The sequence below is a fragment of the Girardinichthys multiradiatus genome, chromosome 8 (assembly GCF_021462225.1).
Source record: "Girardinichthys multiradiatus isolate DD_20200921_A chromosome 8, DD_fGirMul_XY1, whole genome shotgun sequence".
Taxonomy (NCBI): Eukaryota; Metazoa; Chordata; class Actinopteri; order Cyprinodontiformes; family Goodeidae; genus Girardinichthys; species Girardinichthys multiradiatus.
The window spans coordinates 14,802,280-14,818,276 of NC_061801.1; the positions used below are offsets into that span (position 1 = coordinate 14,802,280).

General features: G+C 40.8%; 1 protein-coding gene across 3 annotated transcripts in view; it reads right to left on the minus strand.

The window, feature by feature from the left end:
* fibcd1b (fibrinogen C domain containing 1b) overlaps positions 1-15,997 on the minus strand; it is a 258,066-nt gene that overhangs the window by 96,745 nt on the left and 145,324 nt on the right. For all 3 annotated transcript variants that reach the window (XM_047372703.1, XM_047372704.1, XM_047372705.1), the window contains one exon: positions 2,395-2,531. In XM_047372703.1, the coding sequence (XP_047228659.1) occupies positions 2,395-2,531 (137 nt within the window). The remainder of the gene's footprint in view (positions 1-2,394; positions 2,532-15,997) is intronic.

A 15,997-nucleotide genomic window follows, 5' to 3' on the forward strand; every position in this document is an offset into this window, starting at 1 on the left:
AACATAACAAACTTTATCATTTAGACATGAATTTATTGTGTGTTGGTATGGCGTCCTGGTCAATGTTTTGATAGGAGTAGCATCGTACCTTCCGCTTATGTTAGTGCTGTGTGCTGCTTTTAGCTCCCCGAGGAACCGTACTGCATGTTTTGAATAGCATTATTACATAAAGATTTTTGCATTGTTTTTGCCATGTTTGCCTTGTTTCAGCTGTGCTAGATAATTGTTACCAAACTACAAAAATGGACGAAAGGGGCAAAGTGCATTAAAAGAGGCCGCACTAAAATGAGTTGCTCTCAAACGCATCTCAGAGCAGGGGTAAAAGAGGTGCCTGTGGAACTACAATGACAAGGAGTTCAGACCAATGCATTGCAGTTCCATTTTGTATAGACCACAACTAAATGATTTAAGTGTGAAATGGAAGGATTTAGAAGCATGATATCTCCCCTTTAAAGTTCCAGCAAGTTAAGCAACCTACTCACACTATTGTTTGCAATGATAGGATAGAAGATGCTTTGGCATGTTGATACTGTTTAATTGTTGTTATGGAGATTTGGTGACCTCAAGGGGATACCTTGGGCAGTAGTTTCCAATTGTAAGCTTTGAGGATATATTTAGAAAAACATTGGTTCTTGTCCAGTCTAGTGGCTAATAGCTAAAATAAATGGACTGTATCATGTTCTTTCCACATCCTTGGAAAACAGAATGTAATATATTGCTAATTAGAAGTTTAAAGAAATTTTGATCAACATAAAAGAGCAAAGAGTTTTTTCTGTACTGAATTTATTCAGCTTTGACAATTAATTTGACAGCATTTATGCTGTCATATTAATTGTGAGTTTATGCTACAGCAATACATATGGATTTAAGTTCTTATGTGTATATATATATATATAAATATAAATATATATATATATATATATATATATATATATATATATATATATATATATATATATATATATAGACACATCAAAGCAACACCGGCTTAAGATTAAAAGTAGATTTTAAAAATGTTTATTTGCCTAGAGCATCTTAAACTCTTTTCAGACAACTTGCATCGCTTTTCTCTGCACATACAGAAATGGAAATTACACTGTGGGATGTTTTGAATAGATTTCAAAGTCCGCCTCTGCATGTTTTTTACAAATTGCATCACAACCTGTAAAAGGATGAGTTGAAAAATTGTGATGGATTTACATGGCTGAAATTTCAAAACTCTCGTTCTTTATTTGGAGCTTCTCTGCTCTCCCTGAGGCCAACTTTGGTACACCTCAGAACCAAACAGAAATAAATGTCTCTAACTGGAAGGAGATTGTGTGTACTGAGTAAAATACATCAGAACTACAATTCCCAATATAGCTTCAAACAGCTGCATGTGAGTGTTTCTTCACCTCACTGTCTCTCTCTCCCAGAAGATGCAACACTTCCAGAATACAGTCCTATTCAAACAGAATTGTTTACTTGCGCAGGTCCAGACAACTGACAGAGGTTGCATAGAGAAAATAAATACATATGGTTGGAGGAACTCTAAATGTGTTTTTCCCTGTTTCCTTTTTAGGATTACAAAGCTTAATCAAACATATTCAGGAAAGAAAGGTGCAGAAAACAGGAGCAGGTCAGAAATCTGTCACCTATAATGGAAAGCTTATTCTTGTGCCTTTGAAACAGAATGATAAATCGTTTTACGTAGAAGCTTTATTCAAATGTGCTGGCTGTGCAAGTTGCCGCTCCTAAACTACACTTGTATCTGGAGAGGCATCTCAGTGTCAGCAGGCAATTTAGATTAAAACTTGTTTTAAATTGCCACCTCCCCTATAATGTCACTTTTTCTTACCTCCACTGCCTGAACATGTCATGTACATCAGTGCTGTTTCAATAGCTTTCTTTATCTGGGACCTCCTTCTTCATATTCTTTCAGCAATCACTTCAAATATAACAAAAAAAAAAAATCTGCCTTCCATACAAAAAAAAAAATCTCCTAGAAGTATTTTGAAAAGGTGCACTTAAAACTTGGTGCTGATATCTCCTTGTTATTCTGTTCCATGAAACTTTGATGAAATGTTTAATACATGAGAATCCTGAGGCAGTACATCTGTAATTACAGCAGGTGCTCAGAAAAAAATGTATACAACATTAAAGCCTGGATGAGTGACTTAAAAGAAATTGATGTGTGCAGCTGGATTCAGGTTTGGTGAATCCCTTTTACTCTGGATACTGTAAAGGCAGATTTATGAAAGTAGATAGGTTGAAAAGGCCTGCAGCCTTATTCCATTTCCACAGTTTCATCTTGATTATGCCCCTAGAATACATATATCAACTACGCAGAAATGCACAAAAAAAGCTTAAGAGCTTTGTGTTTGTGTGTTTTTCACTGGATCATGACTGACTCACCGTCCAGCCTCCTCCGTCCGTAGTCATGTCGCAGTAAACCTGGAAGCCCGTAGGGTGGTGAACGGGAAACACGGAGTAGATGCCGTCCTCTCTCTGACCACTGGCATACAGATCGCCGCAGTCGCGGGGGCGAGAACCTTAGAAGAGGTGAAAGGAATGACGCATTAAATAAATCAGGCCCAGAATGGATTTTTACGGAGAAAAGAGTGCACCTATCTAACTCTGACTTCTACTTAAAGACAGATATTGTTGTGGTATGTTCAGGTTTTGTTAGAATAATCACTTTATTAAACAAAAAGGAACAAATGCACTGATACCATACATGACAAAAATTTAAGTTATTACATTTTTTTTCACATCACAACCACAAAAAACAACATATTAAATAGTGATTTATTTCGGAGACCAACACAAAGCAGTGTATGATTTTAAAGATTGTATGTAGAGGATAGTTGTCAAAATCTTAGTAAAAAGTATGGCATCCATTTGTATTCAGGCACCTGAGACAAGTATTCAATGAACCAGCTTCCACCGCAATTTTTTTGCATATTCTTTTTTTAAATATACTTTAATCTCTGTCAGACTTGAAGAAGAAAGTCTGTGACGAGCCACTTATTAATTCTTGCCACAGACTCTCGATTTACATTAACTCTCCGCTTGGACTCCTGCTTTACTTGCACTGCCATACTTGCACAATGATCACCTGCACTGTTGTACCGCTCTGGCATCCTATACTGCTCTATATTTACTATAACTCACTTTAAACTGTGCACATATATTTATATTATATTGTAGATATGTTTATACTGTTTAATTTGTACTGTATTGCACCGACTACGCCAAAACAAATTCTTTGTATGTCCAAAAACGTACTTGGCAATAAAGCTTTTCTGATTCTGATTCTGATTTGATTTAGGTGTGGACTTTGACTAGGTGATTTTAACACATGGTCATGTTTTCATCTAAACCTTCCATTGTAGTTCTGTCTGTACTCTTTACTGCGGTTGTTCTGATGCAAGGTGAACCTCTGCCCAAGTTTCAGGTATTCTGCATCCTCTAATAATTTTCAGATTTAACTCCATCATAGCTACAATCAACTCTTATCAGCTTCCTTTTCCCTACTAAATACAAAATAATGTCTTCAGGCTGATATGCAGTGTTAGTTTCCCTTCTGAAGGAAACCTTTTGCAAGCAGACCAAAAATTACCATTTTGGTCTCATCTGACCAGCAAACGTTCCTCCATGTGTTTGCTGTATCCCCTACGTTGTCTTGTACTAATACTCTGCCCAGTCTGTCAGTTTAGCTTGAGAACCATATTCTGGTAGGTTTTCAGTTCCACTATTCTCATTGCTTTACTTGATTATTTGAACAGTCTATGACATGTTCAAAGCTCTGAGATACTTTATACCCTAACCCTTCTTAAAACTCCCCATTATTTTTTATCCTTGACCTGTCTGCTGTGTTCCTTGGTCGTCATATTCAATAATGTTCAATAATGTTTTCTAGCAAAGCTATAAGGCCTTCACGGAATAGCCTTTTTATAATGATATTATGTTTCACACAGTTGGACTTATGAACCTATTAGAAGACTTGTAAAGGCAGCTGGTTGTACTGGATTTGATCTATGGATATCGATTTGAAGGGGGCTGAATAGAAAATGTACACCACAATTTTCAGCTTTCAGTAAAAAATTTGTAAAAAATTCAAAAAACATATTTTTTATTAATTTCACATTTATGCACTTGCTTGTCTTGGTAGTTCAAATAAAATCCTTGTAAAATACATTGAAGTTTTTGACAGCAATGTGACAGTTGTAAAAAACGTTAAGGTGTATTAATAGTTTTGCCAAGCAATATATAATTCCAGCCCATCAAACATCCGTTTGATTACTTTTTGTCTAAACAATTTTTTTTATATATATATATATATATATTAGCAGTTGTGGTATTTTTGAACATGTTTAAGCAATACAGACAGAATTATAAATACTACGAGTACACATGTATACACACCCACCCACAAACTCGCAGACACACACACAGATCACATACATACATGTGCATGCACTCATTTAACAGCACCTGAATGTGCTTTTAACAATATCTGTGCATGGCACTGTACATGACAAATACCAGTAACCTAGTAAGCAGCTCAGACAAAAATCAAGAAATACAGAAATGTGTAGGTAAAAAGCCACAAAAATGGAGCAAGGATTTAGAACCCCAAAGAAGAAGAAGCAGAATAGGTGAAACTCGAGATAATCTAAGTTGTAAGAAACAGAAAAAAATCTAGAAAGGAGAAAGGACGAAAGGAAATCCATACATTTGAATGACAGAACAGAGTCTGAAGGTTTGAAGAAACTATATAAGCTTCAGAATTTAAAACGAGAATCCTGGAGAGAAGGTGTGACAGAGACAGACAGAGCTCCTATGCCGGAGATGAGAAGAACAGAGGCATCCTTGTTTGTGGCTAAGAAACCCCTGTAACCCAGGAAATACTGAATCTATTCCCAAGGAAGCAAAAAAGGAACCCTGTGATGGGAGCAGTGGTATAGATTATGCATGCAGACTTCACAGGGTCAAAATCTTGAATTTAAAACAGCTAGGAGAGCTTTCAAAAAAGCTGTACAAGTTTCCTTTTATACGGTATAAAATGTTTGTCCCGAATGAAGCTTTTCTGCTTCTCAGTGTCAGCTTCTGTTAATAAGTTCTAGCTTTCATCATTGTCACACATAAGTAGTAACATCTCCCTCTCACTTGTTTTCATCACAGGAATCTGAAACCACATTCCACAGGGCATCAAAGAACATCTTTACTTAAGAGTGTAAAATTCTAACAAGGACTTTTCATTTTAATGACCCCATATAGCAGAGAGAAAATTCTTATCAGGACCACCTCCATTATCAGATTAACACCACAGGTTGATTTTGGCTTGGAAAAATTCAACATGATGATAAACACATGCTATTTAAGGAAGATGGTTGAAATCAAAAGTGTCGGAATCTCAAAGCACAATATCCCAGACTTGTCATTAGAGTTTCTAATTAACTGAATTAAATAAAGCAAATGAAATCTAAGGGATGCAGAAAGCTTGCATGCTCAGTGTCAGCAGTGACAATGGTGAGCATTCAGTGAGCCTCGCCCGATAAGCTTATTATACCCTTCTTCACAGATACAGCCAATTAGGCCAGCTAACACACCACCACCCTTGCATCACCCTAAGAATCTACAGTACAATCAGCAAGAATAAAGAGGGCACAACAGTTTTTACTACCTTTTAACTTTGATGATTGGAAATATTGACAATATGTGAACACATTTTAATATCTGTGTCCAGTTTCATTTACTTCCTTTTATCAAAAATAATTAAAATATGTTTTTTTCCCAGCTCTCTGAAATTAAAATACAACCCCAGTTGGTGGCCTAGGTTTAATACTGAACATTTTTGAAAACTTGCTTTTGGTTTATCTGCATATGTTATGATTCTGGCACGTCTGCTCTACCCTGTCTCCCTGGCTGCAATCAGCAGATTAGATGCACCTGGTGGCTGCTGCAGTATAGTGCAATCTGTGGAATGCCAAGCACCTGTGTCTTCCCTGATATATACTGACTCTGACAAGCAGACGGTGCCAGAGTTTTGAAAGCCATTGTGTGAGTAGATATCCAGTGTTCCTTCCTGTCTGATCATTGTTCATGACCTTGCCTTGTCTCTTGGATTTTTGCCTCTCTGCCTGCTCCCTGTCAGACTGTTTGGATTTTGGATTTTGACCCTGTTTCCTGCATCTGGTTTATGCCTCTGCCTGCCCCTTGCCTGACGCCTCTTGTTCCGATCGTTGTCCCTGTTTCTGTCCTTGGATTATTGAGCCAGCCTAGCCCTCGGATTATTCAGCCTGGAGTCACTTCTTACCTGTGCTGTGGAGATCACTGCCTGCCGCCCACTGAGGTTTCCCCTCTGGGTTTCAAGTTCCACTCAAGACAAAAGCAGGTTAGTGGCTTTTCTGATCCCTGCAAAATCTGGAGAGACTACAAGTCTCTAATCCCTCTTTCTGCCTCAGTGACTCCTGGAAGCTGTGAGGAGTGTTACCTGTGTGACGTTTTCCTGTTGCTGAATAAACCTTTTAAACTTTCAGTACTGTGTCTGGCTGAATCTTGGGTCCGCCTTTTTCTGATTCATAGCAGAAAAATCTGGCCAAAAATGGATTCATCGCCAGCACAACAGTGGCATACCCACGTTGATGAGACCCTTTCCGGGTTGGGTTCCGGCATGGAGGAAATAATTTCCACATTATGTTCTGGCAATCTTGTCGTCGAGCCGCCACCGTCACAAAGAAACCACGCCCAAGTAACACGGACAACAGCACAGGTAAGGGAGCCACGCCTCTCTCCGCCTGAGATGTTCAGGGGAGACTCAGACCAATCTCGAGCTTTTCTAACTCAGTGTGAAATTCTTTTTGCGCTTCAGCCGTCATCCTTTCCCACTGAACATTCCAAGGTGGCATTTGTTATATCTCTGCTGGCAGGAAAGGCAAAACAGTGGGGAACTGCTGAATGGCATAACAGGTCTGCATCTTATGATCTTTATTAAACTTTTTCCAAGGAACTCATTCGAGTTTTTGACCCGGTCATTCCAAGTCGTGAGGCCGCAAGAGGATTATTGTCCCTCAAACAGGGTGATCAGTCTGTCTCGTCTTATATAATTGACTTTCATTTGTTGGCTGCAGAGAGCCGTTGGAATGAGGCAGCACAAATGGATGCATTCATGAAAGGATTAAACAAAGACATCAAGGATGAGCTAGCGACCCGTGACTATCCTTCTTCCCTCAAACAACTCGAGGATTTGGCTGCTCGCATTGATATTCGGCTGGCAGAGAGAAGAAAGGAGAAGCGCCATGAGAAGGGTCGCTCATCATTAACTCAGTTTTCTGCACACTGGTATGAGAGAAGGAGTCGGTCACCTCTCACTGTGGAAAATGATAATTGTGAGCCCATGCAATTGGGCTAACCAAGATTACCCCTGAGGAGAAAGATCGTTGGAGAAGATTCAAGCTCTGTTTTTATTGTGGAGAGAAGGGACAGTTAGCACTCAGGTGTCCACTAAAAGGACAGGCTCAGCAGAGGAAGAGAGGTCTCTACTGAGCCAAAGTCAACTATCTGCCTCCTCCTTCTTGATTCCTGCCCATTTTCAAACATCTTCTTTGTCTCTCCAGGGGGTCGTGTTTATTGATTCAGGAGCAGATACTGAATTCATGGACGACACATTTGCAAATAAGAACGGCATAAAACTTATTCCGTCAGCTGACACAAGAGACGTGCTAGCTTTGGATGGTCACAGCATGAACAATTCACATCTCAGGACGGAGGAGATTACCTTAACAGTTGGAGGTAATCATCAAGAAAAAGTAACTTTCATGATCATTAATTCACCTGAACTTCCTGTAGTCCTAGGGGCCTCCTGGTTGCAGAAACACAACCCTCACATCGACTGGAAGAAAAAAGAAGTTCTGGGTTGGTCTGAGTCATGTTCCGCTGACTGTCTTTTGTCTGCTGCTACGGAGGTCAGTGTGGAGAATGAGGTTGAGGAGACCTATCCGGATTTATCCAAGGTACCGCAAGAATACCATGATTTAAAGGAGGTTTTTAATAAAATCAAGGCCACAGCTCTGCCGCCCCATAGACCTTATGATTGTGCTATTGATTTGCTTCCTGGCACATCACCCCCTAAAGGCAGAACCTATTCATTGTCTGGTCCAGAGCACAGGGCCATGAAGAGTTATGTTGATGAGGCATTAAAGGCAGGGCACATTCAACCCTCTTCCTCTCCTGCAGGTGCTGGTTTCTTTTTTGTTGGGAAGAAGGATGGTTCATTGAGACCATGCATTGATTATAGAGGCCTTAATGAGAAAACAGTTAAAAATAGATATCCCTTACCACTCATGAACACAGCTTTTGATCAGATCCAGGGAGCCAAGATATTTTCTAAGCTGGATCTAAGGAATGCATATCATCTGGTCCGAATCAGAGAAGGAGATGAGCGGAAAACGGTTTTCAACACGCCTATGGGCCATTATGAATACATGGTCATGCCATTTGGACTTACTAACGCTCCTGCAGTTTTTCAGTCATTGGTCAATGACGTTCTAAGAGACATAGTGGGTCAATTCGTATTTGTTTATCTTGATGACATACTGATTTATTCTCAAGATCTGGAGACCCACAGAAAACATGTCAGAGCTGTTCTCCTGCGTTTTCTCCAAAACCAGTTGTCCGTCAAGGCAGAGAAATGTGAGTTCCACATAACTACCACTTCCTTTTTGGGATTCATCATTTCCCCAGATCAAGTGCTTGTCGACCCCTCCAAGGTTAAGGCCGTATTGGAATGGCCTGTTCCAACTGATTGCAAGCAGCTTCAAAGATTTCTAGGCTTCGCAAACTTCTATAGGAGATTTATTAGAAATTACAGCCTGGTTGCAACTCCCCTAAACGCTCTTACCTCTTCCAAGGTGAAAATTGTGTGGAATAAGGATGCAGAGAAGGCCTTCTATAGGTTAAAGGAACTCTTCACGTCAGCTCCAGTGTTACGGTCTCCTGACCCAGAGAGACAGTTTATCGTGGAGGTGGATGCCTCAAGCACTGGGGTCGGGGCTGTATTAAGCCAAAGAGGTGAGGATGATCGTATTCACCCACGTGCCTTCTTTTCAAGGACTCTGTCACAGGCTGAGCGGAATTACGATGTGGGAGACACAGAGTTATTGGCTGTCAAGTTGGCGTTGACAGAGTGGAGACATTGGCTGGAGGGGACTAAGGAGCCGTTTTTGGTGTGGACTGACCATAAGAACTTGGAGTACCTGAAATCAGCAAAACGGCTAAACCCCAGACAGTCTAGGTGGGCTTTGTTTTTTGGTCGTTTTAATTTCTCCCTATCTTACAGGCCAGGGAGTAAAAATGGCAAACCTGACGCCCTATCCCGGATTCAAGAGCCTGAAGAATCTTAGTCCGCGGTTGAAGAGGAGTTTATCCTTCCTGAAACCGTCAGGTTGTCTGTGTCCCGAGTGGAGGTGGAAAGGGAGGTCCAGGAAGCCATTAGAGATCTGCCTATCCCACCATCATGTCCACCTGACCGCTGTTTTGTCCCTGAACGCCTTGTGCCTAAGGTACTGGATTCTTGTCATTGCTCTTGTTTAGTTTGTCATCCAGGAATCAGCAGAACCATTCAGACAGTTCGAACTCAGTTTTGGTGGACATCGCTGGTCAAGGATGTCAAAGACTTTGTTGCTGAATGCACTCAATGTTGTCGAGCCAAGCCTTCTCGTCGCCCCCCTGCGGGGTTGTTGCACCCTTTGCCAATTCCCCCTCGCCCATGGTCACATATTGCAATGGATTTTGTGACAGGTCTACCGGTTTCTAATGGTCACTCTGTACTACTAACCATAATTGACAGATTTTCAAAGATGGTTCATCTGGTGCCGTTGGAGAAGCTTCCATATGCTAAGGAGATGGGTGAGATATTGACCCGAGAAGTTTTCAGGCTCCATGGAATTCCAAATGACATTGTTTCCGATAGAGGACCCCAATTTGTGTCACGTTTCTGGAAGGAGTTTTGTTCTTTATTGGGAATTTCTGTTAGTCTTTCCTCAGGGTTTCATCCTCAGTCTGATGGCCAAACCGAGAGAGCCAACCAAGAAGCTGAAACCAAACTTCGTATATTATGTGAGTCTGACCCGACCAAGTGGTCACAAACTTTGCCCTGGGTTGAATACGCCATGAACTCTATGCAATCAAGTGCCACTGGTTTGTCCCCTTTTCATGTTGTGTTTGGTTTTCAGCCACCCATGTTTTCAGTTCAGGAGAGAGAAGCTAATGTTCTGTCCGCCCAAGCGGCTGGCCTAAGGTGCCAAAGGAGATCGATGATCAGAATGTCACTGGTTCAGTCAAGAACGGCCAACCGGAGACGGATCCCTGCCCCTAAGTATCAGGTGGGGCAGAAAGTTTGGCTCTCCGCCAAGGACCTCGCATTAAGGGTAGAATCCCGGAAATTGGCACCCCGATTTGTTGGACCTTTCCCAATCTCTAAGATCATCAACCCTGTCGCTGTACGACTGAGATTACCCAACTCCATGAGGATTCACCCCACATTCCACGTTTCTCAGGTCAAGCCCTTCATGGAGCCCCGACTTGGGCCCACGTCCGAGCCCCCTCCACCCACCCTGGTCATTGATGGTGGTCCAGTGTTCTCGGTCCGGCGCATTCTCAGGTTCAGGCGAAGAGGACGTGGAATGCAATTCCTGGTTGACTGGGAGGGCTATGGGCCCGAGGAACGGACTTGGATTCCAACGAGGTTCATCATTGATAAGGGCCTAATTCGTGAGTTTCATCGTCTACATCCTGATCAGCCTCGTAATCCGTCAGGAGCCGGACCTTAGAGGGGGGGTACTGTTATGATTCTGGCACGTCTGCTCTACCCTGTCTCCCTGGCTGCAATCAGCAGATTAGATGCACCTGGTGGTTGCTGCAGTGTAGTGCAATCTGTGGAATGCCAAGCACCTGTGTCTTCCCTGATATATACTGACTCTGACAAGCAGACGGTGCCAGATTTTTGAAAGCCATCGTGAGTAGATATCCAGCGTTCCTTCCTGTCTGATCATTGTTCATGACCTTGCCTTGTCTCTTGGATTTTTGCCTCTCTGCTTGCTCCCTGTCGGACTGTTTGGATTTTGGTTTTTGACCCTGTTTCCTGCATCTGGTTTATGCCTCTGCCTGCCCCTTGCCTGACGCCTCTTGTTCCGATTGTTGACCCTGTTTCTGTCCTTGGATTATTGAGCCAGCCTAGCCCTCAGATTATTCAGCCTGGAGTCACTTCTTACCTCTGCTGTGGAGATCACTGCCTGCCGCCCACTGAGGTTTCCCCTCTGGGTTTCAAGTTCCACTCAAGACAAAAGCAGGTTAGTGGCTTTTCTGATCCCTGCAAAATCTGGAGAGACTACAAGTCACTAATCCCTCTTTCTGCCTCTGTGATTCCTGGAAGCTGTGAGGAGAGTTACCTGTGTGATGTTTTCCTGTGGCTGAATAAACCTTTTAAACTTTCAGTACTGTGTCTGGCTGAATCTTGGGTCCGCCTTTTTCTGATTCATAGCAGCATAGACAGACTTACAGTGCTATGAAAATGTATTTGCCCCCTGACAGATTTCTCATTTTCTTGCTTCTTTTATTCACACTTAAATGCTTCATTAACCACATTCTTCAGGTCAATTACTCATGCCACGCCCATGTCTGATTACTGCCAGACCTATGGAATCAAGAAACCACCCAAATGTATCGTGATGGCATGAAGTAAGCTAAACGATCTCAGAGAACAATACATTGTGCCCCAATTTAAAGAAATTCAAGAGCAGATGTGAAACAGTCATTGACATTTATGAGGTAATGGCCCTCTCTAAGGCTTTGTGACTTCAGTGGAACCTTCCCAGGAGTTGCTGGTCTCCCAAAACTACTTCAAAACCACAACAACTCATCCATGATGTCATAAAATAACCCATAGCAAAAGAACTGCAAGTCCATGCAGTAACTGATGAAACCATGAATTCTGCTCTCTACCAGAAAGTCCAGGAGAAATTCCAGCCATACGTTTGTGACTTTAAGTTAATTCCCTGTCTCAGAGAGGGAGACAGGGATTTATTGAGGAGTGTAAAGAAGCAACTTAAAGTGAAGATAAGAGACAGCAAAGAAGTGTACAAGATGAAGTTGGAGAGCAAGCTCCAGCAAAGCAATATCAGAGATGTGATCCAGTGTTGTGGAAGACCTCCTACCTTGTTTCGTACCAACGATAACTCACCTCAATAACTATAGACCTGTTGCCCTGACATCCCACTTAATGAAAGTCCAAGAGAGACTCCTGTTGGCTCACCCGAGTGAGCAAATAATAAACTATCAGGACCCCCTTCAGTTTGCTTATTGCCGTCGAGTTCGAGTTGAAGATGCCATCATACATCTGCTTCAACAAACCCACTGTCATCTAGACAATACCAGCAACACTGTGAATATCATGTTCTTTGATTTCTGTGCATTTAAACAATTCAACCTAATTTGCTTTGTCAGAAACTCCAGAAGGCTCAGGTATAGACCTCAACAATCTCCTGAATCAAAGACTACAGTTTGTGAGCCTGAAGGATTGTCTGTCTAACCAGGTCTTCAGCACCACAGGGGTCTGTACTCTCACCATTTCTTTTCACTCAGTACACCTCAGTCGTCCAGTACAAGACAGACTCCTGTCATCTGCTGAAATACTCAGATGATTCTGCAATTGTGGGGTGTATCAGTGATGGACAAGAAGCTGAGTACAGGGAGCTGGTGGACTTCTTCTGTGGCATGGTGCGGAAACAATCATCTTATCCTAAACGTGAATAAAACAAAGGAGATGAGTGTAGAAGAGAAACAAGAATAACACCCTTTTCATTATGGGAGAAGAAGTAGAGGTGGTGGAGGAGTATAAATACCTAATTGTTCACCTGGACAACAGACTGGAGTGGAGATGCAACTATGAAACCTTCTACAACAGGGACAGAGCAGACTGTACTACTTGATGAAGCTTAGGTTCTTCAGTGTTTGCAGCAAGATGCTGCATATCTTCTATAAGTCTGTTGTGGAGAGTGTGATCTCTTCCACCATCATCTGCTGGGGTAGTAGTATCAGAGCCAGGGACCTAAGAAGGCTCCACAAGCTATTGAAGAATGCCGGTTATGGGGACTCCTCTGGAACAGCCATCAGCATCTACAACGGCTTGTTGAAGAAACCTTCATAATATGAGCTATAACATTTAATTTCCCTTTAAAATTTATAAAGTATTTGTGAATTGAATTGAATTAAATTTTCAGTTTAATCTGATTACACAGAGCCAGCCTTCGCTATTGTACTAGGGGCTTGAGACTCTCTGACAGGTACAGAATAGGATCTTCGATGGTCCCTGTTTTCTAATGTAAATAAACGATACCAGCAGGTGAAAATAACATCTGTGGTATTTAGTATATTTGCTATGCTGAAATCAAATTTCTAAAGAGGCTAAAAAGCCTCTTATGACAGCTGAACCTTGCTTTCAATATATATAACAAAACATTGAATTCAATGGATTTTAGGACTATATTAAGCTATAAATCTGTACAAAGTGCTGGTTTTCATTAAACCGATTATAGCCATAAAATATTTCCTGCATTCAGTTATATTTGTTTTGCCTAATAATACTTAATGTATTGTAGTAAATACCAACAAAGTCTTAGAATCTTATTCGTGTACTAGCACACTTTTCCACTGTTGGGAAAGTACATTTTGCACTCTAACATGCCGGAGTCCTTTTGCAGCAGCACTGCATTGTCAACCTATCTATTAGCTGAGATGTAGGATTCCTTTTGCAGTTTCATCCAACTCAGAAATCCTGCTGTAGCTGCAGCACAGACGGCCTTACAGCTGTCAGATTTGAATCCATGCAACTTTGAAAAACCAATATGTTCTTTAGGGAATTGAACGAAAACAGTAAAGAATGGAATCCTTCAAATATTCACAGGCTCAGCTGAAGATGAAGGCAGTGAAAAATATTCATGGTATGTTCACTGACTGCAAGTAAATTTCTCAAAATTCAGTATGATACTGCATGCACGCAGTAAACTCACACTCAGAAATAAAAAATGTACCGTCTGTTGAATGTTATCCTCAACGGCAAAAAACAAACAGGAATATGCTGCTTATCTAATAAGGATGGGAAGTCAGAAGGGAAATAAATGCTGTTCGTCATTCATGATGGCTTGTGAGCAGAACATTGACAAATTCTTACCTTAGTTTTTTCTTTAGTTTAGTGTTGAAATCTTTGTAAATGTCAATACTCTGCTTCACAACAATGCTGCTTAGCTTTAGATTGTTCTCACAGACGCTCATAGGAAAAAAAGGAAAGAACTTGCAAAGCGCTCAGAGTCAACACATACAGTGCATGGCAAAAAGTCTTCATAACCCTTGGAATCACAAACCTTAGTGTATCTTTTTGTGATTTTACCAAAACAAGGTTTTGCATAATTTTGAAGAGAATATAACCTAATTCCCTTTACTCTGATACCCCTAAAGAAAATCCAGGACAATCAAATGCTTTCAGAGGTCATCTAATTAAAAAGTAAAGTGGCAACATCATGGTTTGGGGATGCTTTCCTTCAGCAGAGACATGAAAGCTGATCAAACTTGTAAGGGACAATGCAAACATATGGGGAAAAGGTACCCTGGTCACATGAGACCAAATTTATGATTTTTAGGCCTAAATGTAAAATGCTATGTGTGGTGGAAAACAAACTGAACAGCATGAAAATGGTGGTGGAAGCATGATCTTGTGAATGTACTACAACAAAAACCTGGGCAACCAAATGCTTTATGAAGCCACCTAACTGAAACTTGGCGGTGGCAAGATCATTATATTGGGAGGCTTTTCTTCAGCAGGGACAAGAAGACTGGTCAGAGTTGATAGAAAAATATATGGACTAAATACAAACAAATACTGTAAGGCAATTTGATATCAACTACAAATGATTTGCGACTGGAGTGGAGGTTTAACTTCCAACAGGACAAAACACTTTAAACCTACAGCCTGAGCTACGATTTAATTGTTTAGATCCAAGTATATCAGCAAGCTAAGTTGATGACCAGACCTAAATCCAATTAAGAGTATGTGACTCAAGACTTGAAAATTCATCCAATCTGGCTGAGCCTGAACTATTTTGGAAATAATAATGGGTAAAAAGATTCTTTAAATGCGCAAAGCTGGTAGAGGCATAATAAAAAAGACTTGTAGCTGTTTTGGAGTATTGATTTAGGGCAGCAGAACAAAAATGCATACAACAATTATAGATTTATTTCTTTGTACAAAATCTGGAAAACCATAATTTTCCTTCCACATTACAATTCTGCAATACTTTGTGATTATTTATCACATAAAATCAACATCTGTGGTTATAGAAAGACAACATGTGAAGAAAGGTCATGGAATATGAACACTTTTGCAAGGCACTGTAAATATATTTGAATCTAAACATCTCTGCATTAACAGTGACAGCAGATGAAGCCATATGCACCCATGAGAGGTTGAATACCTGATTAATAGGAAGATCACAGAAAGCAATTGAAATCAGGACAATCTTCAATAATGATGAATCACGCATGTGCCTCTGTTCCCTTTCAAATACAGTAGGAGATCAAATAATGCCATGGAGGCCGAGTTCACCAATCAAAATAAACATCTGTGAAGTAACAGCCATAATTTTCTAACAGAGGGTGGACAATATTGAAACCACAAGGGTTACCATCTGTGTTTTGTGTAATAAAAATATCTAGCTCTTATTGTTCCCTCTATTTGCTCCCTATATCAAAGTGGGTTAATTCACATCTTGCATCTGCAACTTGGGTCTGGAATTTATTTAGAAACATTTGGCTACAGGTTTCCTACATCTGTTCAAAACTAAGAGACATGATAGTATTTGTTTGACACAGTGAGGCTTTAGTTTAGTCCTGATTTTGTCATGCTAAGCTCAAGAAAACAATTTGGGCTCTGAGTGGCCATAAATGCCTGCTTTTAACAGTA